Below are 25,462 nucleotides of genomic sequence, written 5' to 3' on the forward strand. Positions count from 1 at the left end.
ATTGTAATTCTCATTACCAGCTTTTGTGACTAGCAGTTTATGAACAAAGACAGCAAATATGTATTAAGTATATATAATCACACAAGTTTTCTTTTCCCCCTATTTTAGCTATTCTGCAAACCAGTAAGTATCAGCAAAATAATTTCTAGGAGCTCACCTGTAAAAAAAGCATTTCATATACTTAAGATTATTGCAACAAGTGTAAGTGTAGTGAGTGATTCATGTTATAAGAGAATTTGAGTGAAGAATCTTACCATTTTCCTTTCTCATTGTAGGAATAAGCTACTTTAAAAATACTACTACATAAGCAGAAGTACTTTCCAAATAATACTTAGTCTGAATAGAAGATTGCTCACTCTGGAAAATAGTGGCCCCAGCTACATTGTGCAGAACATTAGATACCCAAGGCAAGAGCTCTCACAATAAATAGAATGACCTGGGAAACAGTCCTTTATGAACTAAAAGCAAATGAAAACTTTGCTCTGAAAAATAAATTTTACTTTACTGTTCACTTTTCAAAATAAAGTCCTCAAAAAGCGAGACAGTATGTTGGCTTAACATGAAAGGATACATTATTAAAAGTAACAGTTGTAGCTTATTTCAGCACTCCTAATATTTGCAGATGACATCATCATTGGGGGCTTGAAGCATCTGTCAGGTCTGGACAAGGGTTCAAATAATCAGGACACATGGAGGAGATGGCCTGACACCGACAAGGCAAAGTTCAGCTGAAGGAGAGCTCAAATCTAAAATTGGGAATAACTGACTAAGTGGTACTACACAAAAGAATGTGTCTGGAGAACATAGTGAAATACAAACTATATGAGCAAACCAAATGCTGCCAAAAATTTACAATTCATTTTGGATTTACTAAAACAAGTGTTATTATGCAGGGAAGCAACTAGTCCGTCCTTTTGCAAAGCCTCAGAGTACTAATGTCACAATTAAATGCTACACTTTAAGTAGTGTGTAGACAAAAATCCATTAAAGAAAGTTACAGGGTGTTTTTAAAAATTTGCATTAAAAAACTATAGGTGTCTTTTAGTACAAAATTACCATTATGAAGATGGGAAAAAAAAAACCTAACAAAAAAACAACTGGAGAATAAAAGCAGCAAAACGAGCTTAGGCCTGAAACAAGTATGTACATAAGGAAACCTGTGAAAGTTAATTCTCTAGAGGTTTTAAGAACAGAAGAGTCAAGCATCTGCCAAGGGTAGTCCATCTACACACAACACTACCTGAAGTGAGGTCCATTCCAACCAAACCTATGACTCTAAAGTGCCAACCAATTTATATAGACATCTGCAAATTGCCTGCTATTGAACAAAAACACCAAACCCTATATTGCATTGAGCAATGGACAATTTACATTAATACAATTCTTAACCTGTGTTCAGGATCTAAATAAATTATTTGAAGAGTTCAAAAAGTTGTTGAGTCCTTAAGGGGACTGACTCATGTAAAGAACAGACAGAATTAGGAAATTCTCTCATTATTGTTATTTAATCCATGGGCAGAAATAGCAGACATTTATTTAGATATAAACCTTTAATGTAAACATCTATGCTAAAGAATAAAATTCTCACTTTTGTTCTGTTAAGACAGAGGGCAAAGCTTCATGGTGTAGCACTTTCTAACCCACGTACCGGAAGTCCACACCCAAAAAGTACAGTCTCTACCTCACTACTGTTACCCACCAGCATGAACTAATGAAATTTCCATTGCCAGTTTATTTTTACTAAATGCAAGGGGTTTTGACTTAAATATTTAAAGACTTATGCTTTTTCAATATATAATTGTTTTAAGTCACTCTGCTCAAACCCAGTTTTCCAACATTTCATTTATCTTTTACAACAAAAGTCCTAAAACGTGATTGAAACGTGTAAGGAGTGTTTCACCAATAGTATGTAGTCCAAGTAAGTACAACAAACAGTATCAAGAGGATATACTCTAACTGGAGGGAGGTGGTGGGAATCCCTAATGATTAAATTACGTAAGACTCAGCATTTGATTTGCCTTACTTGGAAAGCAACTCCTTCAAACAAGAAAAGGGCTTGCTTCCACTGTAAAGATATCACACTCTTGGCGGGGGGGGGGAGATAAACCAAGACTCGAGATGGCTTTGATACTTCAGTGATTATTAATTACTTTATGCACTGAATTGTTTGGTTTTTTTAATATTAAAAAAGAAAAAAAAATCACCTGAAGGTGACGTAACATTAGACAATACTGAGTTACTACCACATCATCATGTTTGTGCTGTAATGATGGATTACCTAAAATCAAACAAACATTTGTGAAAATTTACAGAAAGCCTGAAAGAGAAACATTCAATGACATTACTGTAGGTTTAAAACTTGTAACTGCTGTTCACAACATAAATCTAGTCTTACAACAATGTATTTGCTTTGGTTTTATTTTTTAATTGCAGTAAGTAGTCACAAGAGGTCACCATATTAAAATCTACAGGAAAAAAACTAATAAATTGTAAGCTAGAGAAAACATGCTGTATCATTCTGATTAAAAGGAACTGGTTTCACTTACATAGGTATTTTTGGCTTGAGAGCCACAACCGTAATATAAAACATATAAACCATTTATTAGAAATTTTGTCCCTTTTGCTTTGTTTTAAATCAAATATTCAGCAGTGTATTAGGATAACTGGCAGCCAAATGCAATCCAAAGCACTGCAAAGTTTCTAGTGCAACTTCCAGAATTGCTTGACTTTGTCCCACCACAATATTTAAACTAATTTTCCTGTATCTGTTGCATCTTGCAATAAAGTTGGAATGATTAAAAATCTGTTTTACTTTTCCATCTTTATATGAATTATTGAGGTGGTTCACAGCAGCACCATTACTTTCTAGTCCTGAGAACTATAGTGATTAATAGAGTGCTAAAATAAAAAAATAAGTTAACTTCAGATTTGTAGGATTCATTTTAATTAGGAAAAAAAAAAAAGAGAGAGAATCCTGGGGATAAAACCAACTAAAATGTAGAATTCAACTACATCATTTTTATCTTAAAAATTGGGCCAAGACCTGTCTGTCATTTTTATTAAACCACTGTTGCCAAACAAAATATATTCTAATAGCATATGTAAAAGAAAAGAAACTAAGCCTAGTGATTTTTTTTCTCTTATATTTATACTGATATGTGGTATCTCCATGCACGTTAAAGACATATTCCCAGTCAAAAACTGCAATAATTCAGACTGTAACCACTATATGTAAAACTTCCACCATTCTACTCTCTATGTCCAAAAATAAGCCTACATAGATATCTATTATGACAATGTGTTTAGCACATGACATCTGAACAACTGTTTAATGAGGAACCTGGGGCTTTTTTGTCAGCTTGTTTGATGGGTTTGGTTGTTTGGGGGTTTTTGGCAAGGGGGGGGAGGGGTTTTTTTTTGTTTTTAACTGCAACCTTTTCTGTCACCAGTTTAGATCATTTTGAAGGATCTTATCCTTTTACATTATAATCTTAAAATCCATAGTAAGTTATTCTTGATTTACATTAAGGACCAAGCTGTGGAAGAAGGAAAAAAACCCCAACCAAACAAAAAACCCAAACACCTTAGGTAGGTGGTAGAAAAAGAAAAAAACAGCTTCATAAATCTGAAACAAATAATATTATCATGAGCCCAGAACTATACAGCTTTTATATTTGTTGACTCTTCCAGACTAGATAGGAGGTAGGAATTGTGAATCAAGCACTGCACTGGTATCTAACGAAGTTAAACACAATCACATGCCATGTGTTCTAATCATTTAAACAATTCATTTCTTGCTTTCTCCTCTCCTCTCTCTCAACTACCAGGACTAACATCATCAAGGAATTTTAACAAAAGATATTGCCAACATAAATACAATCCACAAAATGCATGCATATGAAATTCTAGTCAATAGAACTTCAGAACTACATAGCTCTAAAGTATCGAGCCATGTTGCTATATATTTCATCCCTACTACTACCACCACCTCAAAATACCAGCACATATTCTTTAGTTAACTTTTTGTCACTTTTGACTCACGACAAAAGAAAGCTGACAGGAAAGGCAACATTATACCTGAAAAAAATCCATATTTGCAACAGCAATTACCTCACTGCAGTAATTTGAACTTTCTTTAAATCCAGTGGCGACTTGGTCCCAAGGGCTGCCTTTACATTTCAGAATCTTGCAACACTTCCCAGTTCCTCTAGTTGTGCTATCCAATTGCATCCCAACTCTACATCAAGATAAGTCTTAAACACAAAGCATCTCCCATTTTTTGTAAGGGAAAAAAAAACCCTGGACAAACAGGCCAGAGAGAACCTGTGGTAAACTCCACCAGTTCCCCAACACAAAAGATTAGGCAACCAGAACCTCAGGACACACCAAAGCATACTGTTGAAAATAACTCTAGAAGGTCCAAAAGTTCTTTGGACTTACTTATTTTTGATCCTTGCTTATTTTTAAAAATCCATTCACCCAGGAGTTTCAAAAAGCTGCTATCAAAAAGAAGATGAAACATTGCTAGTTCAGACGATTTTCTCAGACTACGTACCTGCAATAGGTCTCCTTCATCAAAACGTAGCATTTCTATTATGCCATCTGACTGGATGAAAGCTGCAAAGAAAAACAATAAGTAACTTAACAGAAAAACATTTTGTTATTAAATTAAAAAGAGCAATTTAAACATCTAAAATCTGCTGTACCCGATTTTGTAGATAGAGCTATGACAAACCAAAATAACGCAGAGTCTAACAGAATACCAAACACAAATCTGTGACATTAATTTTCCTCCGAGAGTTCTAATTCCAATATGTTCATATTAATAAGTACCACACTTTGCAAATCAGCCTTTTGGCATAAGAATGTTTAAGTCTAAAGTGAACAACTTCTTTTAGGTTCCCTAAAAAGACTGTCTGTACCAAGCTAACTCAGTACTTCAACCAATATGACTGACTGGGTACCTAAACAATTGAGTTTAATACATCTAAGCCCACAAAGAATTCTGACATTTACAAGCAGAATTTTAGTTGCATTTATACACCTAAAATCTTAACTGTACATCTGGAAAGCCTTGTTCACACTGTTCCCTAGTCCTCAGCATGGCAACAGCTTGCTCCATCTTGACAATAACATAATAAAATTTGAAACAGTTTAGAAGCGTTTGCACCATATGACTAAACTCCATGAAAAGTTCACACCTCAATCACATACAGGATCCTCAAATTAAGCATTCCTCCTCCACTCACTTCCTTTAAATGTTTGGTCAGGCAATTGTTCTTCAATTCCTCTCAAAATGTAGGGAATGCTACTTTCTTTTAAAGACAAAGAAATAAGGGAATTGCCCTTCCTGCAAAATATAATATTCTGTACAAGAATGAACATGAGTTAAAGGGGAAAAAAAAGTTCAAAGAGGTCTAAATTTTACTCCACAAAAAACTATTCACACACACACAAAAAAGCAGGTCTTTAGGATAAAACACAATAACAACCTTGAACCAGAAAATTGCATTAAAAAAAAAAAAAAACCACTATAAATAACTCCTCCCCTACCCTATGACCTTTTTCCATAACTACCTTTACCATTCAGCCAGATGAAGTTGAGTGAGTGGTAACACACCCCTCTTTCCACAAAAAGGAACAACTTCAACAGGAAGAAGTTAAAGATTTCCTAGCACACAGAAGCATAATGAGTGCTTCTGGAAGATGGAATTTGAATCCCACTCAGAAAAAGGAGATTTAAACCTTCATCTCCCACTTTGAAGGTCAGTGTTCTAACATGAACAATTATTGTAAGGTCAGCAACATTGCCACTTGGCTTTACAATGTTTTAAAAGAAAAAGTGACATTGCTTTCAGAAAGCAAAAATAAGAAAAAAGCACTCTCATCAGACAGGAGTAAAGGCACCTACCACACAGAGAAACACTATTTTTGATGCATATTTGTCTCAAGCATTTCTTCACTGGCTGCTTTAGTGACACCTCACTCAGCACCCAAATTTCAGTCTGCTACTTAACATACCACTGTTTGCAGATCCCATTCTGCATCCCTGACTCCCCTCATATTTTGATACCTTCTCCTAAAAGGTACAAACTCCATAACCTTGTTTTCATATGACCAAAAGTAAAACTTAATATAAAACAAAGATTGCTGCTGTCAGCTCCAAAAGTCTCTTTTGGTATGCGGAAAAAAACCAAACAAATAAACAAAAACCCTAAACAACTAAATTTTATACAATCACTTTCCAAGCTACCATACCTCAGAATTCTAACATTTAGTGACACAGGCTGAAAAAGCAGCCCATCTCATGTGGAAATGTGAAAATCACCACAGAGCAGAAGAGGTGGAGCTCAGACTATAAACAATACGCATGTCCTGCAATATTAACAGTGGCATGAGTGGTACTAGGCAGTCATGTCAGCAGTATCTTAGAAATACTTTTTTGTGTGTGTATTTATTGTTATTACCTTAATGATTTCCAAAACAAACAAAAGTCATTGTTAATCCAAGAACTGGGGGTTTGGTCAATTGTTTATATTGAAGAACTATACAGCACATAGGGCAAAAGATTAAAAAAAAAAACAAAAAAAAAAAAACAAAAACCACCAAAACCAAAACAGCATTTAAACAGCTGTTATGAGATCAAGTCCTACAGCTTATGAAGAATTGGACTTTTAAAATTTAAATTACTGGAGCACGTCTATCAGTTTAAAGTTTAATCCTAGAAACAACGAACAAGTGGATTCTTATCAATTTAACTGGCACTACATATGGAAGACATTCAAGTCACTGTTTAATTTTGTCTTTAAAATCACTCAAAAAATCTATAAGTGAATTGCAGTGCAAGATGTAAGAAAATGAAGCTTTGACATATCAGTTTAAAAAGCAAAGTATGACAGTTAATCACAATTTCATAGAAATATCATGCCTATCCTCTGTGCAAAAAAACCAAATTACAGATCAGCTGATAGGGAGGGGAAATTCTCAATTTTTAAGCTAGGGAGAAATCCAGAATGAAATTACAATTTCTCGTGTTATTTGATTTATTGCAAGTTTAACAATCACAACTTAATAAAAGAATTTGTCAATACAAGCACACCTTCCTAACAGTCAAAAGGAATTGCACCTCTGAGGTTGGGCTTTCAGGCATTCCTTCATTTTCTAGCTTTCTGCTTGGGAAACAAAGAATACACAGCACTTGACTGTGACATCAGGCACAAACAAAAAAATCATTAGAAAACAGCTTTTTATATTCGTAATTTATCAACAACCAGTAAAACATTAAAAGGGTATTTAATCAATTCACAAATTCTTAGTATTTTCCCGAGGCTTTTTTCCCTGTTTTAAATATGATACACTGTAGGTACAAAGAGCAGAAAGTAGCAACAATATCCACAAGAATAACACACACAGAAGCTCACAGAAACTAGTCAAAGCTTTCTACTCAGACAGCTTGAATGCAGGCGGCCCTTCTGTAAACCCCAAACACTCTCAGCCACTCTTCAGTTACTTCATCTCTGCTGCAACTTATGAACAAAGCAACAGATGTTACAGAACATTTTGAGCGGGTGACACTGTTAAATAGAAGTGCCATTCATCATTATATCATTTAAGAAATGTTTTCAGAAAGCAGAATGACAGTTAGTGTCAGGTGAAGTCAGATGCACTGCAAAGCTTGGCTGCTGGCCATTTTGCAGCAGTCGCATCTCAACTGAGGCTGCGATGAAGTTTCTGTGGTTATACCTTTTCCTTTGTTTTAGACTAACTTTCAAGCCTTTGTTTCTACTTTATCAGTTATTCCATCAAAGCAAGGAAATGACAAGCAAATACCTACACCTTCGCGAGACGAAAGCTTGTTTTTGCAACCGACTTCTCAGGCTCTCAAGTCAGGATGAAGCAACTAGTCACCTCATTCAAATGAGGCAAAGCCAATTACATTTTAAAAAAGCTCCACTGACGAGTCATAAAGAATCACCCAAATCCCTGTAAGAGCAGCTCTCAAACTGTCCAATATGAACCACAGCGAGGACAAAGGCTTCTTCAAAGTGAAACACAGACAGTACCCAAAGAGCAGACAGAATGCTTTCTTCTGGGTGTTTGCCCATTCCAGAATTAGAAGCAGTTGCTCACCATTTGCACTTCTACTACCTGAGCTAAGTAAGTTCACAAACTTCTGCAGTGCAAGTCCAAAAACAGTCTTTTCTGTCCTTTTACACAAAATATGTATGTCACCAATACAGAATAGGTTATTACCAATGCCAAAAGACTGCAAGCAATTAAGTATGAGATCACTTGGGCATGCTTTATTAGGTGAACCATTCCCCATGCTACAGAGGAAGATGACTGTTTCTGCAAAGCCCCTAACAATTTATCCTGGAAAAACTTCTTCCCAAAGTCCAGGCTGATACCACCATGCTCCATTATCAGTCTAATACTGTAGCCAACACCTTAATACTCTGGAATAGTAAACTGCAGCAAATGAAGAACTGCTGACTGTGCCATTTCAGTCACCCCTGCCACATGACTAGCAACTGCTATGAGAGGGGCACTACATAACATTCAGGGTAGGAAGCATTTCAGCTGTTACAGCATGATCTGCCACTGCACAAATCAGCAGTCAAGAAGCCAAATTACACATTAGGAAAATAATTTCTTCCTGACCCTACAGGCAATTTAAGCCCTGCAGGCTGATTATAATAGTTATTAGTCAAACTTTAAATGTTATTAGCATGCTCATGGCCCAAAGAAGGAAAAGGATGAAGATTCATATCCACAGATCACAAGGCCAGAAAAATCAGTCTCCTTTCCTCCTCACCTACACTGAGCAGAATATTTTATTCTAAGTGGTATGCACAGATCCCTCTCAGCAGAAAATGTTTATCCTTTCAAGCACCCGCAAGAAGCAAATTTATCAGATTCATGAGAATCCGTGACAATTTCAGTCATTCTTACTACTAGGACATTAAGTGATTTCAGGGTCAAATTTTTCCAGCTTCTAGCTTGCGTATCCTGGTTTCCTCTTTTCAGATAGAAGGTCACTGTCAACCGAAGTGACATAAGCAACAGCAAACACTAAAAATACTGTAAGTTTCATTTTCTATTTGTTTTCAATTTACAGCCTCTAAAATGCACCTTCTTTGCTTAAGTCAGCTTTACTATGAAAAGCCCATAAATGATATCAGAAAAAGACTATGAATGTAGGTCCTTCCACTTGCTCCAAAACACCTTTTTCTACAGAGAGCATTTTCTAAGCTTTTACAAACTCTTTGAAAAATGGCAAAACAAAAACCACCACCACAGCCATAAACCCTGCCCCCCAAACCACAGTGTAATAACACTATCTAGTCATTATTACCAGTAGATTTCTAAATGCTTTCCCCAGCCTTTTCCAATAACATCACAGTGCTTGATGGTAAACACCTAAAGTAACAAAAATGGAAAAAATAGTGGCCTAAAGAGATACTGAATTCACTTAAATTCCTCAAAGCTTAAGCAGCATCTTCTCCCAAGTTTATATAGCTAGCAGCTAAATTTTGCTCAAACACATTCCTATTTTAGTTGTCTCTGGTCCAAGCCTTTTGTATTTTAGCTTAAAATCAGGAAAGTACAGACCTATAAAGCATCAAGTAACAAGAAGAAAGTCTAAGTCCTACACTTCTCCAAAGTAAACTGGAACTTAATATCAAAAAATCACTTTAGCTAACACCAGTCTTTAGATATGCCTGAATTACACATGACAGAATAAATTTGCATGTAATGTGAGACCACTGAATATGCCAAGACTCTTGGTGCACAATGATAAAAAAAATTCTCCATGGTTTACAGGTTATGAGGCCTACTCTGACTGAGATCTGTTTTTTAAGGTGCCTTTGCAAGTTTTCTCTTTCATTTAGCCACTGACATTTTCTTCATTTCAATAGGAGTGTATATTTGGCATATATGCTTAGAAAAAACACTATTCTGAAATATTACTTAGTTTTGGAACAGCTACTCCACAACACAGTGCTTTCATTTATTTTTATGTTAATGATCATTATATATCCTCTTAAATGCTTGTAAGAACTGTTTTCTCCCTTAACTTATCTAAACCAATTTTCTTATAAGCTGTATTTATACAGTCCAGTATCATCTAATCTATGAATTTTCTCCACATTCTGGAAATAGTGTCCCAACTCACTAAAATAGGGACAGATCAATTATTTAAATCTCTCCTAATTTACACTAAGTTTTTCAAAAGTCCAGTTTCTAACCCTTTGTCTTAATGACTAAGCTCACTTCAAGGTAACTATAACCGCATGAGCCAATTACAATGTGCTAAATGTCAGTCGCTTCTGTCTATGTAATTGTAATTATAGCATTTGTATCACTACCGGTTAAACAGCACAACTAAAACTGGACAAGTTGGTTTTAAAGCTTTGACTGTGAATTAACTGCTTATGTGCAATCACACAACTTCAATCATTCTGAACAGTGGAAAACTGAGCAGCATGTGAAATACAGGCAGGTGGATGTAGAATGATAAAATAACATTATTACAAAAGGAAAATAACACTGTAAAAAATTAAATACCACACAGACAAAGGAAAACTATTATGCTGTAATGCAAGCAACCATTTTCATCAGCTTCAAGAATAGAAAAGTCTGGTGAGTCTCAAGAAACACATCCTAGTTCAGTGTTCAACACAATAAAAGCTGTTTAAAGAAAGGCCTGTTCTCCAAGATGGGACAGTCAGTGTAGCTATCAGCCTGAGTTTCAGCCTACATCACAACAGGTGACTGTTCACTAGAAATGTAAAAGATCATTCTCTTATGAGCCAGCGAATCTCAGGCAAGAGGCTCCGAGAGCAAATCACTAGCCAGCATGCTTCCTTTCCAGCTAAATCCTCTTATACTTACATAGCAAATTCACTCATTTCTTTTCCAGTAGTCCATAACAAAGGGAAATTAATCATTTTTTCAACAGACCTTTGGAAGAGCCATCACAGCCAAGACAGTAAATACACACAAAGTAGTAAAGATCACATGCAAAAATAACTCACTTGGAAGTCTTGTTACATAGAAACATATTAATTCTTTTTTCTTTATTAAAACCCCTAATTACCACCCCTTAAAAAGCCAGCTTGCCAAATTCTTATTTTCTGTTTACATATTAGAGGCTTGAAATAGAAACATTCATAGATAATACACTTTAATCATCATGTGAAACGAAAAAGCAATATATTAAGCTAAATAACAAAGACAGAATTTTCATTAAAAACCTCATTTTCTACTTCTGATTATAAAAAACCTATTTTTATGACTTTACACCACACATACTCAAATAAGTTCATATGCACCAACCTATGCCCAAGTTAATACAAGCTAAACAGAGACAGTAGATCACTTGCACTGCAATCCCTGAGCGCACAACTCACTATTCCACAGTGAGGGGGGGGGGGGGAAAAAGTGAAATAATTTGTATTTTACTGCACACAAGAGCACAAAGTTGAGTGTATACACTGTTACCCAACTAAGTCTGCATATAATCTTTCGCTAACTTACTTGTGTGTCATTTCTGACTTGAGATACAAGGCAAGCTTCTTTACACAGCAAGGCCCTTTCCTAATAAGGAGAGCTGTCACATTGTGTTCATCCACTCATCTCTTTTCCCTTTAGTTAAGGCTGATGCAGATTTTTAGGAATTCAGTGATCAATTCAGTTCTTAAAGCCAGCCACAAAACAGAAAGTGACAGCACAATTCTGATTCAGAACACAGACCCCGGACAGACAATGAAGCTACCGCTTAGTCTGAGAAAGGAAGAAAGCGGGTCTCTGTCCTGAAGACATAGTTCACACGTCTGGCTCATGACATTTGTTTCACACTTCAAAAGATGGTGCAACTGCTTGAAGGTTTCTTTCACAGAGTTTGCACTGACTGGATGTGTTGTGTAATAGATATATCCTTGCAATAAAACTATAGAAACATACCTAGAAACAAAAAAGCTCACTGAAAGGAACACATACTACACCTAGCAGTTCGCTTTTATTTAGTTATTCTTTTAAAATAATCACTTGAGATTATTTTAGATGGACAGAAAAAAGAATCACACATTAATCAAATACCTTTACTCTCAGATGCTTGTTCGGTACCCAGCCTGTATCTCCACCTTACAGCAATTTGCATTTTCATCCACTTCAGCTAGAGCAATTTTTATTTTAATCTGACTTGTTTTGTAGTAAGAGTTTAAAAAGTTATCTGCCATTGAACAAAACAGTCTATTTCAGATGGCAGCAATAAATATCATAAAACTTAACTTAAAAAAAAAACAAAACAAAACCCAAATACTACTTTAACATTTGCTAGATGCTTTAAAATAGGTATTAAAAACATTTGTTTTAAGTTGGTGCTTTACTTTTAAACTTTTCAAGAATTTCATTTGTTCCTCCAAAGATATTTAATTGCTGGCTCCAAAATGCTTCTCAGGAAATAACATCCTATTCTTTTTTTTCATGAAGGTTTCATAGGGTTGTATGAACGAGAACACTTACTTTTAAATAAATTTAAAAAAAAAAAAAAAAAAGGACAAATAATTCTCTCATCTGGAGAAAGACTTTACCACCCATCATTTTTAAGCCAAAGAGAACAATACTTCTGATATTCATGGAATCTTCTCATAAATCATTTAAAGAGAGGGAAAAAAATTAAAAGGAAGTTAAAGAGAATCCCAACATCTGCAAATAGCATCCTTTTTTCTGGCTTTGGGCCATACAAATTATGGCTTTTTATTCTTTCTAATGATGGCAATTTTAAATATTTTAAAACTTCAATATGCTAAATTAGGTTATACATCTATAAATTTGTCATTATTGAGCTTGTACAGACATAAAATTAATTGGAACTAACCTCAAAAACAAGATAACCTGTCCTGCAATTAGAGAGGGGGAAAGCAGCAGCCCCTCCAAACTATTCTTAAATCTTCATCACACTTCAGTTCTCATATTTTAGATCATAAGCTTCTAATTGTGGCAGTAAGTTTTACTACTTGCTGCAAATTGATGTGTGCAGATGACATGGACTTACTGGAATTCTAACCTTTTCAGCACATAGAAACATTTAATACATAGTCTACAAGAAATGATAGTCCGCTCATAGATTCTGCAGCCTCAGGAGAACAATGCATTAACTGACAATAATTGTAACTATTACCATTAACATCAGCCTTCCAGACTTGCACTCTTAGGAAATTAGCCACTGAACAGACCCACAAAACCCACTTACTCAAAAAAATGGCTTGTGCCAACACAGTGCAAAGACCTACTGAAAAGGTACATCCAGGCTGATTAATGACAGTAATAAACCTACACAGAGAGCAAGAATTGTTCTCTACACCGTAGAAAAGAGGAAGGAGGATGGGATTTTCAGAGTTTCCAACTGCCCCCCCCCCCCCCCCCCCCCGCCCCGAACAGGAAGATGACAGCAGCAGACGGATACGTCCCAACATCTAAATGTCCTGCTGCAGTGTGAATGCAATCTGGTAAAACCTACGGCTTATGCTCTGTGGACACTGCTCAGTTTTCAATCCCTACTCCTACCTTGCTACCTGCTAGAGGATGCTTTGTAACACTGGTCTTAACCAATGTTATGACACAGAAACAGTGGCCTACTGGGTGATAAGAGTTCTGCTCTCCTCCCTGCCCTGATCCTCCCCCCCCCCCCCCGTTTTTTGTTTAGTCACTTATCAGGGTGGAACTGCATGAATTCATAAAACAAGGGAACTTGGACAGCACATTAATTTAGATTTTGCTGCATAACACTTGCAACTTGTTTAAGACTAAATTACAACTGGAGATGAGAATTATTGGGAAGAAGGAGCACAGTATCACCACCCTCACTGTGCTCGTGTGGCAACTGTTCCACCAGTGTCCACTGGAAACAGCTATTAAGCCTGGTGGACAAGTAAAAGAGCAGCAAGATAATGCTTAATCAGCTACCATAGGAAGTCTATAAATACAGTGATCGAAGGTCAAGAAAAGGGAGGAAAAGCCTAACGTTAAAGCCCTAGTGTTAATGATGTAGCAGTAATGCTACTTATTGATTGTTCAGCAAAGCAGTCTGCTGACTTGCCATGGGGGAACACAGACCAGCAGGAAAAAGCTGGCCACAACATCTGATAAAGCCTGAAATGAAATGGGTGGAAAAGAATAACTGAAGCAAGTTTTCAAAGAAAATAAAATATAGGGCAAGAGCAGCGAAACAAAATAGGAGAATTCCAGTTTGGGGGGAAAAAATCTGAAAACATTAATAAGAAATTAAAGGTGCCAAGTAGGCATATGGAAATGAAATGCTTAAGTATGTTTAACTGCAGAAATTCACCTACCCAAAATATCTTGGAAGCAGTTACCCCTCAGAAGTAAATATTCTCTTCTGGTCAGACTCTTTCAGAAACTGCTACAATGGCTTAGGTTGACACCCTGCGCAACACAGATCACAATTTCACCCAATGATTCCAAACCCCTAGGTTTAGTTGCAGAATAGGTTTTGAAGAAACACCCAGTTCTACTTTAAAGACTGCAAATACCCAACATCACTAAGTGGTCCCTTAACAGTCAATTATCTTCACTCAAAAATATTTCTCCTTTCTACTTTGAAATGCTTAGCACCAAGTTTCAACCTAAATATGCACATCTTTGCTAGATTAAATGGCCCTTCACTATTAGAATTTCTTTTTCCCAATACAAGTACTTTTAAAGCACAATTAAATCATGCTAAATAAAGATTTTTTTTATTCCATTTCTGAGTTCCTTACTCTTAACGCCTTTTTCCCTAGAGAAATTCAATTTAATCAGAGGAAGAATTCATGGGACTCATCAAGTACTGGAACTCTGAACAAATTTTCCCTGATGAACTGGAAGTTTGTTTCAGTCTTTTCTCCATCAGATAACGATATTCAGTAGTACTAATTGGCAGAAGATTCAGTCTCTGTCAATGAAAATGATCTTTCCTTCAGCATCAGACATAACCAGGTTTCCGCCCAAAACAAGGCATTTATTCATCTTTTCATTATTTTGGAAGATACAGTTTAGCCAAAGCTGTTTAGGAAGATCATGACCTAGTTAAGCTATATGAAAGGCAACTGACAAGCTGTATATAAAAGCAGCTATACCATAATATAAAAGTTCCCCACACACCTCCCTTATGTTGTATTTAGGAGCAAAAATTTAGAGGGCAAGAAGTGTCTGTGCTTTCTATCACCAAATTAAGCAGCATTATGCCTGGGGACAATGGTCTCGCTAGATAATGGTCATTCATGCCCATTGATGGCTCCACAGACTGAAGTTACACACATGTCCAGAATACCAAAGCAAACATCCTAGAAGAAAATAGTTTCCAGTAAGGACTAAGTAGGAACAGCCAAACTTGGCAACATTCAATATCGAGATCTTTCAGTATTTTCTCAGATATACCAGATTGTTAAGTATTAGTTTAATACATCTTGTATATTAACATGTCAACCACAATCCAATTTATTGTTATTTTACCAGCAACTAGCAAAGGTGGAAACTAATGGCTATGTTAACCTTTGCATGAAAGACGGCATACAAATATTCCTCTTGAAAGAAATTTCTCTAGAGAAAGCATGAAAACTAGGGGACAAATAAAGCGTATGTGATTCATGAATACAGAAACAAGGAACAGCCAACAGGGTCTTTTTTTTATTCAGTTATGACATTTCTTTAGTGATGTAGCAACACACGAAACTTTCCGGATACAATTACAACTCCGCTTCTATCTAAATAATATCTAAATTACTACTACCATAGCACTGATTTCACCATGGAGTTACATAGAAACACAGAATTCTCCCCTCTTGCGGATGTTCCCATCAGTTGCAACAAAGTTATTGCAACTTCCAACCCAGTTTTTAGGATCAGGAGGGAGATCCAAAACACAGAGACAGAGCAATTCAGAGTGGAACGGACCTTAAGGTGTCATATAGCTCAACCTTCTGCTGGAACACGGTGAACGCTGAATTTGGACGGTGTTGCTTAGGCTTTTGTTTAGCTGGGCCTTGATAACCTCCAAGGTCAGAGATTCCACAACCTCTCTAGGGAATCTGTTTTAATGCCTGACTGCCCTCATGGTGAAATACAGTCTCATTATGTCAAGCCAGAACACTGTAGTGATCCTGACCAGCAGACCACGATACATGGAGGAGTTAGTGATCCATGCAAGAGCTAACCTGAGCAGGCCCATGCCCGTGCTGTGCAGCATGTACAGGCTGGCCTTCAGGCCGGTGCTGTGTGGCACATACCCGCTGGCTGCAGGATGAGCTCAGCTGGCTCCCTGTTAACAGAGGAGCCTGCAGGCAGCTCCCACTTGGTACTGGCAATTATGCCACCTGGGTGGCCTTGCCTTTATCTAAAAGTGTAACTAGAAGTTCTCATGTAAGCATCCCTTCTGCTTAACAGTAGAAATTATTAATAGGGTTGTTTTCTTGTAAGGAAATCCAACAATAGCTTGCAGGACCAACAGGGGCTAACCCTTTCTATGGACAGGGTCTGCACAGTATGTTGCACATGGACTGGAGGCCTGTTTGATGCTGCACAACTCAGGGTTCCCAGCATCAAAACAGATGCAAGATTATCTATACTATTCTCTCTTTATAGAGTTAGCTCTAATAAATAGCATTTTCAGTAATATTTTACAGTGTCCGAGTGCCTTTCTTACTCGGATTGTCACAGACCAGCACGTCCTGGTGCAAAACAAACCTTCCCTGTTTCACTTTATGACCATTGTCTCTCAGGCTCCTGCCACGCATCTCTGTGAGGAGTCTGACTCCATATTCTTCATAAAGTCTACTTTGATATTGGCAGGCTGCCATGAGGTCCCTCCAAAGCCTTATCTCCATGCAGCTCTGGGTTCCTCAGCCTCTTCATAGGTCATGTGTCCACCGACCGTCTCTGCGACCTTCCAGTGGGACAGTACAGAGCAAAACTGGATGCAGTGGTTTAGGTGTGGTCTATTAAGTGCTGAGTAAACAGGAATAATCACTTTGTTCAGACTAGTGGCTGTGCTCCTGTATGCTGCCAGGGTATGTTGCTGACTCATGTATAGCATTTCCAGCTTGTATCCCATGCAAGTGGTTATTCTGTCCCATATGAAGGGCTTCCCATTTGTCCTTTTTGGATTTCATGAAGGTCCTGTCAGCTCATTGCTCTGTCCTGTTTAGATCTCTCTGAAATGCAGCCTTGCCCCTGAGCATACTGACAGCTCCTTAGATTTGGTACACTCCAACTCCAGATCAGTGACAAAGATATTAAGCAGGACAGGTCCCAGAATAGAGCCAGGAGGAAGTTGCTGTAACCAGCCTCCAAGGTAGAGCACAAATCACTGCTGGGAATAAACCAAACCCAAACCCCCTGCAGTTTATCTAGTTGCCTGGATAGTTTTTATCATTATCTACAAATTCTACCTGCAAATATTTGTACAGCATTTTTGTGTAAATCACTGAATCATTAAGACTTTTTCTGCATTGCTAGATGATTTCATATTTATTTACAAGCTTCAGATAACCAGTTTTTAAACTCACTTAACATACTGTATCAACATCTCAAATGGGGGACCCAAAAATCCCCTACTGGAAGCAGATTTCATGAAACATAGCCGATTTCTTTATCTCAATATCAGTATCTTCTATCATCTTCAATCTGAGCCAGACATTTTCAGGCTGCAGCTTATCTATTACAAAATTAAAGAAATTTCATAAGCCAGTCACATCAAACTATGCTGAAGCCATCAAATTTCACACTGAGGAAACTACCTTGAGATGTTTCCAACAGAGTATATGCCTGTAGGGAAACAAGAAAGATTTCTGTTTTCAAAAGCTAAAATTCCCTCTTTAAAAACCTTCTCTTTGAGAACTCAGCCATTTTCTTCTTCAGTACCACCCTCCTCTACAAGGACCCCATTCTGCTTCAGATCTATGGATCTAGAAAGTCAAGTTGATGAACAATGGGTATATAAGAGGTTTAGTGGAAACAAGTGTTTCGAATTATTTAAATCAGTACCATGCTTGTCTACAACTTTGTCTTCTATTCTATCATCACTCCCTCAAATGGTGATTTAACCTGTTTAACACCACTATCAGCTGTACTTCCTGACTTAAATAACTTTAAAAAAACAAAAAAAACCAAAAAACCCCACAAAAACCAACAACAACCTATAACCAAGGGTTGTTTGGGATTTTTTTAAGTTTAAGTAACTTTAAATAGTCTGTGCTCATTCTGTTACACCAAATCTGTACAGTCCAACACAGATCTAGATGTTCAACTGAAGAAAACCCTTAGATAACCCTCAAGATGCCATTGTTAGGACAGATTGCTTTATGAAGAATAGTTAATGGATACACTGATCAAATAACTTTAAAGACCTAAGCATGTTGTATTACAGTCAGCTAAATAGTTCTATGAAATAACATTATGTAACTTCATACAGTACATAGACAGAAGTAGCTGTTAACTACATAGTTTCATTTCCTGTGCACCTCCTTCCATTAAATTTCATTCAGGTATCCTTAAAACCAGTTCAATATCTACAGTAAAACTCCCGCTGTTCTCAGATGGTTCTCTATCATGATGCATTCCAGGCAGTAGGAGAACTATTAAAAATGCTTCTGTGACAGTCTTAGTGAGAGGATAGATCTGGTAAGTGTAGCAGGAAAATCTTAAACTAGTGTAAAACTCCGCAATTCTTTTCTCCTTTTCAGAGAGTGGAATTACATTGCAATCCTTCAGCTCTTTGCTATTTCCCCATTACATCCAAGGTTTTTAAAAAGAGAGAGAGCATGAGTGCGCACAATGCTGATTTAGTCCCTTTAATATTCCAGAGCACAAGTTATCCAAGCCTGCTAATCTGAAAACGTTAAAAACAGATTTTAGAAGTGTTAAATGCAGATGCTGCATCACATCCTTGCTACAGTCAGTAAATCACTAATAATTCCATGTAGACAGTTCAGAAAACAGAAATAACCAACACTCTTGCAGCACACGTTCAAATTTTATCAGCTGCCTCTAACAAACCCCTATCTGACACAGGATTATTCTTTGCCTGTATTTATGACTAGAAAGATAAATACCTCCCCTTTAACTCTCATGGTCATTGGTTCCCTTGGTTTCCTAAATCAGGCATCTACATTTTCAGTTTACAAGCTTTACGAAATGGAAAAAGTGAAGATGGTGGCAAGAATTACTGCCTCTGTATCTGGACTGTTTGTTAACAATTCCTCCATATTAGAAAGGTGGGTGACAGTGAGCAAACTAAGTTGAACTGTGTTCCTATTTCCAAATTAACAAGGTAGATTACTAATGCCAAACAAGTCAATCACAAAATAAAGGCCATTCCAGCAACGCACTGAGACGCTCCCTATGCAAGAAAAAATTCTGCATCCTCTGTCTTGGTATTAATTAAATATGCTGAAATGCTAACACAAATTTTTAGAAAAAAACAGAAAGGATTTTTTAAAATAACTGTCATTTAAAGTCAAATTTGGTGACTACCACAGGTGTATGGATCGAATCAGTTGCTTCTGTAATAAGCACCCAGTGTGCTCACCTTTTGGAACCACAGGATAACGCAGGCTGGACATGACCCCAGAGGTCTCCAGCCCAACTGCCTGCTCAGAGCGGGTCCAGTTCTGAGTACCCCCACTTATTACCATGAAGAGTGCAGATTTACTTCAAATGCTGTCTTTCAGAGAAAAAAGGCACCTTCTCGCAGCTCCTGTTACACCCAGGTAAGTTCATGCTGTAGACTGACAAAGTCAGAGGCACCACACTGGATAGCAGTTACTAGCAAGAGAAATAAAACGGATCTTTACTGAATTTTATTCTTGCAAACCCACAAACACAGGAACAAACCAAACTGGTTCTAGCCTGCGCTTCAGTCACACAACTTTTACTGTTGGTTACGCATGAACCACAACATCCACCATTCACTGTCAAACTCCCAGGTGATTTACCACGCTTACAGTTTGAAAGATTCTTTATATTTATAAACTTAGTAAATCACACCACAGAATCATAACATTTATCACTTTATTTCAAAACCTACCCAGTTTTGCTTGCTTGAAGTGATCACACTGCAAATGTCCAAGCTTTACTGCAAACAGCTGAAATTTTAACATGCACAAATGTAGCCAAATGACTCAAGTAACCCATACTGCAACACTGGCAATCACCTGAGGGAGGTGAGGGTACCTCAGTCTGCCTCACACATGCAATATAACTGGACACTGGTGAGGGAGAAAGAGATGCAGAGGAGGGAATAGCAACCATTTCGAGATTACACAGAAGGTCATGCAGAACACAGGGTCTCAACTTCCTGTCCATCGCATTACAGTTTTGCCTTATATTTAACTTAGCCCAAAGGTTCTGCAGACAAGTATGAAACCTTGCAATCCAAGCACATGGTTAATATTTATCATTCACAAGAGCAAAGACATAGTGCAAATCTAATCAGCTCTCCCATACTTAAGTTTCAAAAACATAGTGAGATAGCACAGCCAATTTCTATTCACTGTGTTTTCCCCACACTGTTCATGACTTTGATGTGCTACTAGAGTGTTTTCAGTTTGATTGAGGTCATTCTTTCTGGATAACATTTTGATTTAAGTCAGGGTCAAAACATTAGCATTATATAAATGGTAGCATGCTACATGTTAGTTCTGACAGAAGTGTATGACAAACAAGCAGTATATGTGAAGAGGTTTTTTTATAATGTTATTTTAAACATATAAGCTTTCTCCCACATCACCTTCCAGCATTAGTCTACTTTCGATACTCATATGAAGTATCCTGGATTGCCATTTTAGATACTGGTAAAAAGCAAAAAGGAAAAGCTACTTGCCTGAGATTAGACAGAATAACAAAAAATGGAACTCCAGCATCCCAGTGCACTGTTCTACTGACATCTCCCTTCAACTCTTCCATGATCATTTCACCTATCATTTACACTTAGTAACTATCTTAAGTTTCTAGGATGTTAGCAGAGAATGTGTCAAGCTTTAGAAAAAACAAGAACATTTTGCATTTTCACTGACCTTAGATGTTTAAATAGAATTTTTTTCCCAGATCCAGCACCAAGATGTAACTTCAAAAGCTACAGTTAGGGACTGAACCTAGTCTAAATAGCAACCTTGCTCTAATTGCACTGATCTTTTAAGCAGGTGGGTAGGTAAGAGAACTATCTACATAGTCTCAGCAGGCTTTCAGTCAGCTGGTCAAATAAGAAGTGATTAAAAAAAATTGCTTCTGTATAAAATAAAGATTTTTTTAAATATATAAATAAATATAAATTAATATAAATAAAGGAACAAACACAAAACAGTTCTCAGGTAAAAAAGCATGCTGATGATAGACATTTGCCTTCAAAATATTTTACTGACCATAGGGTTTATGGCATTACTATGGCTTCTTTCAACCTGAAGCCCAGAAGGCTGTTTTATGTCATTCCCCCCACCCCACAAAAAAACCCAACATCTCAAAAATAAAAAAAAACCCACAAACCAAATAAAACCCAAAACAAAAACCACACATGCTCATATATAAACCAAAAGTTGTCCTCAATCCATGTGGCAATACAGAACATAATAATTACACTAGGAAAGGATGAGCCTACAAAAAGCCCAAAAACAGTATGTATTTGTAAAAGAAACTCTTGTTATTATTGCCTTTCCTAAATGGCAAGAGGCTCTTTGAGACTGAATGCACTTTTTTTTCCTGCCATGTCATTCTTTGGGTTCACAGGTTTCCTCAGTGAAAAAAACAAACAAAAAATTGTACAACCTTCTCAGTCTGACTCATTTCTCAGCAATACAGGGGCATTGAGGACCCAGCTAGACAAAAAAAAAAAAAAGAAGTCACATATCAGTGTTTAGTCTGAAATTGATGTTTTCAGGTTTTTTTGGCTAGTCCACATGCAGTTTTCTCTGCTCTCATATTTGTTCAGATACCAGATACTGTCCACAAGTTCTATTTCTCCAGCACAGAACGGTATCACTGTTTCCCATGAGTTTGATTTACAGCTTGTATACACAAAGGATTTCAGTTTTGCTTTTAGACAAATGGCAAAGCTGTTTATGTTACATCTTTACCCTCAAACTCTTTAACTAAGATTGGGGACTAGAAGCAGTCATGTCAATCTGGAATAATCCAGCATCAATCTTCTTCCTACTCGTGACAGCTCCATAAAGAACTGCTTGCTGCTCCTTCTCCACAGAAGCATGAAGACAGCATATTCTTCTGTGCATCACCTCCATCCTTCCCCAGTCTCTCCTCATGCACATGCAAGGTAAGAAGAAAATAGTGTCCTCCACCTTTATTTTTTGCTTTGAGATATTCTATCTATTCTTCCCTCATTCCTATCACTCATGTGAGCCCCTGCTTCTATCATTTTTTTCTGTAGCAGCTTCTCTGGAATATATACTGCACTGTGTCTTACTACAGTCACCTTTGACTCAGCAGCATAGAAACAGTACAGAATGCACAACCTCAGTTCTACTCCTTCTCCACAGCTTCCTTCCTGCAGCTGTAGTGAAACATGTATGTCCACATTTGGGAGATGGAAAGGATATTCCTAGCTATTTCCTCACTTTCAGATGACTTTTTTTTTAAACTGTGTCTTACTATATTTAACCTGACATCCCCGGGAAGAAGCTAAGGCACTGAGGGACAGAGCCTGAAAGACCCTCCCCCCTCCTTTCTTCTGAACTCATGTTTCATTTGAGCCCCTACCTTGGTCTACAGGCCCACTGTCCAAGCTGGTCCTTCTCCTATGCTCAGTTACTGCCCCTTGCAGACTGACACTTAGATTGTAGTTTAAGATCAGTGGGACTGGAGCTCACAAGTCACTTTTGATTTTGTCTTGCTTTAAAACTCCACTGATCTTTTATCCAGGTTATAAACAGGCATTGCACTCAGCAAAAGGAAGACTCCAAGACAACAGTATTCAACATGTGATCCACAAATGCAGATAGTCAAGGAATTTTTCTAAGGAGTCCATAGAAGATTAATTTAAAAAACAAAAAAACCCAAAACCCCAAAACAAACAACAACAACAAAAACCCAAAACACCAAATCAAGACTTATCAGTGAGCTTAAATGAACCACTCATACTACACTCAAGCAGCAGAAAACTTGGGAAGAAAAAATGAGTGTCAGAAATCAGAAAATACTGAAGAAAAAAAAAAAATCTGTGTTCTATATGAGAATCAAAAATTTGAAAGTGACAAGAGTGTTGCTGGGATAAGTTTTAATAGACTATATCTATAGAAGAAAATGGTATGAGTACAAACTATTCCATTTTCTTGAAGGACTTCAATCATACCTGTTCAAACTCTATGAATCTAAACCTGCCTTTGTTTATCTAGGAATGACAAGGAGACCCACAGAGAAAAAACAGTATCTCCTTCACAGATGAACATGGCCTCAGCTGTCACAGCTTTTAGGGCATGAACCAATTCCATCATACCAGTATACAACAACACTGATAAATCTCATAAACTCATATAAGCTATTACCTGTAAAGGAATGCAATCAAAATCAGAGTTAAAAATAGGTATTTCTGAAGCATTTCAGCTTTTCTAGTACCTCAACGCATGACAGACTGAACTGATTCTTAGAAATTCTCATCACTCTAGGGATACTATATCTTCTTTACACTGTTTTCTGAATGTTAAATTCTCCAAAGACAAAATGAAGTGAACAAGAGTGGCTGTGACACAAAACTGATTGTTTTTTTTTAATCACCTTAATATCAACATCATCGTATTTGTACAAACAGGTTACTAGGAATTACTTAAATGGAGCCCTTCATTAGAAAATGAAGGGTGTATCTACATTTATTCTGATGCATCCTAATAATGCACGTATTTCTTCCCTCAAGTCTGGTCTAGAGACATGACTACAGCCTCCTTGCTAAACTCCTATTCCATACCCTTCTTATTCTTTTTTATTCTTATTCTGTTTCATCCTCTCGGACCTCATCTGGCCTGATACATTTCAATCTTCATGTGATACATACTCCTCCAGTGCAGCAACTTCCTTGAAAACTAAATTCTCATGTCAGCTTAAGTAAATCTGTTTCACATACTTCTGTAATATGTTACAATTATCTGCTTCTTTTCAACACTGCCACACTTTAAAGTAGACCTGAGTCTGCACCTTGGAAATGCTTGAAAGCCGTTCTCAGCAATGCTACAGAATATGCTTAGGTGTTTCGCTCGGGGCTTTTTTTTCCCTTGTTAAACCACAATGAAAAGAAAGTGTGCCAAAAATCAAAGACACTACAATCTTAAAAGTCCCCGTCTGACTTTCCCTAAAGTTTAGAGAAAACGCCATCGACCTCGCAAAGGCGTCAGACACTGTCAGAAGTTCGGGGAGGCAAAGGGGGTCTCGCTGTCACTTCCAGCGTGCATTTTCGCCCTTTCTCAGGCAGGTTTGCCCGTCTGTTTGGCTTGGCTCGGTCTCCAGCTGGAAGCCTGCCGCAGGGAAACCAGCTCGACACGAGAAAGCCTTTTCTTTCTTTTTTTTTTTCCCTTTTTCCTTCCCCTCTCTCCTTTTCAAAGGGCAGCTCCAGCTCCATCCCCGCCGCTGTCAGGGAGGACAAACCCCACCAAGTTCGCCCCAACGTCACCGACCACCCCCCCCCCCCCGCCGCCACCTCACACACACACAGCCCCCCCGGCAGCCGGGGCGCGGAGTGGGGGGGCGAGGACACACGCGGACACACACACGCATGGCGGGCAGCGGGACCCCACGGCCCCCCCGAGGGGGAAGGGGCGGCCAGGCCAGGATCCTCACCAGCCGCCCCCCCCCGGCACGCGCCCGCACCGCCCCCCCCCCGGGCCGCAACCACCGCCGGGGACCGCGCGGGCCGCGGCCGCCAACGGCCCCGCAACCGCCGCCGGAGGAGGAGGAGGAGGATGGGGGGCCGGGGAGGGACAAGAAAGGAAGGGAAATCTGGGTCTCACCTTCCTTCTCGGCCCGGGCCGTGTGGAGGAGCACCGCCAGGGCGAAGCGCAGCGCCGCGCCCCGCCAGGCAGCCGCCCAGCTGCCGGCGTGAGGGAAGGGGGAGCCGGGGGAGCCGGGGCAGCCGGGCGCCGCCGCCGCTGCCCCCGCCGCCGCCTCCCGCCGCGCCGTCATCGCGCTGCCGCAGCCGGTGCGGGTCCGCCGTGTCTCCGGCCGGGCCGCGGCGCGCGCGCGGAGGAGCTCGGGGAGGGGAGGGGAGGGGCGGGGCGGGGGGGGAGGGGAGGGGAGGGGCGGGGCGGGGGGGAGGGGAGGGGCGGGGCGGGCACCCCGGAGCGCGCTGCGTCTCCTGACGCGTGTGTCACGGGCGGGCGAGGGAGGGAGGGAGGGAGGGAGGAGAGGGAGGAGGAGGTGGCGGCGGCGGCGGCGGGGTTGGCCAGCGCCGCGCGCGCCCGCGGGG

General features: G+C 38.7%; 1 protein-coding gene across 3 annotated transcripts in view; it reads right to left on the reverse strand.

The window, feature by feature from the left end:
• The window catches only part of TMEM131 (transmembrane protein 131), a 100,233-nt gene extending 74,996 nt beyond the window's left edge, over positions 1-25,237 (reverse strand). Inside the window, exons 1-2 of one of the 3 annotated variants that reach the window (XM_075057549.1) lie at positions 25,008-25,237; positions 4,556-4,617 (exon numbers count right to left, since the gene is read on the reverse strand). In XM_075057549.1, coding sequence (XP_074913650.1) covers positions 4,556-4,617; positions 25,008-25,179 — 234 coding nt within the window. In that variant the 5' untranslated portion in view covers positions 25,180-25,237. The remainder of the gene's footprint in view (positions 1-4,555; positions 4,618-25,007) is intronic. The other 2 variants (XM_075057547.1, XM_075057548.1) reach the window with 2 other exon arrangements.
• Positions 25,238-25,462: the final 225 nt, after the last annotated feature.

The sequence above is a fragment of the Buteo buteo genome, chromosome 25 (genome assembly GCF_964188355.1).
Source record: "Buteo buteo chromosome 25, bButBut1.hap1.1, whole genome shotgun sequence".
NCBI lineage: Eukaryota > Metazoa > Chordata > Aves > Accipitriformes > Accipitridae > Buteo > Buteo buteo.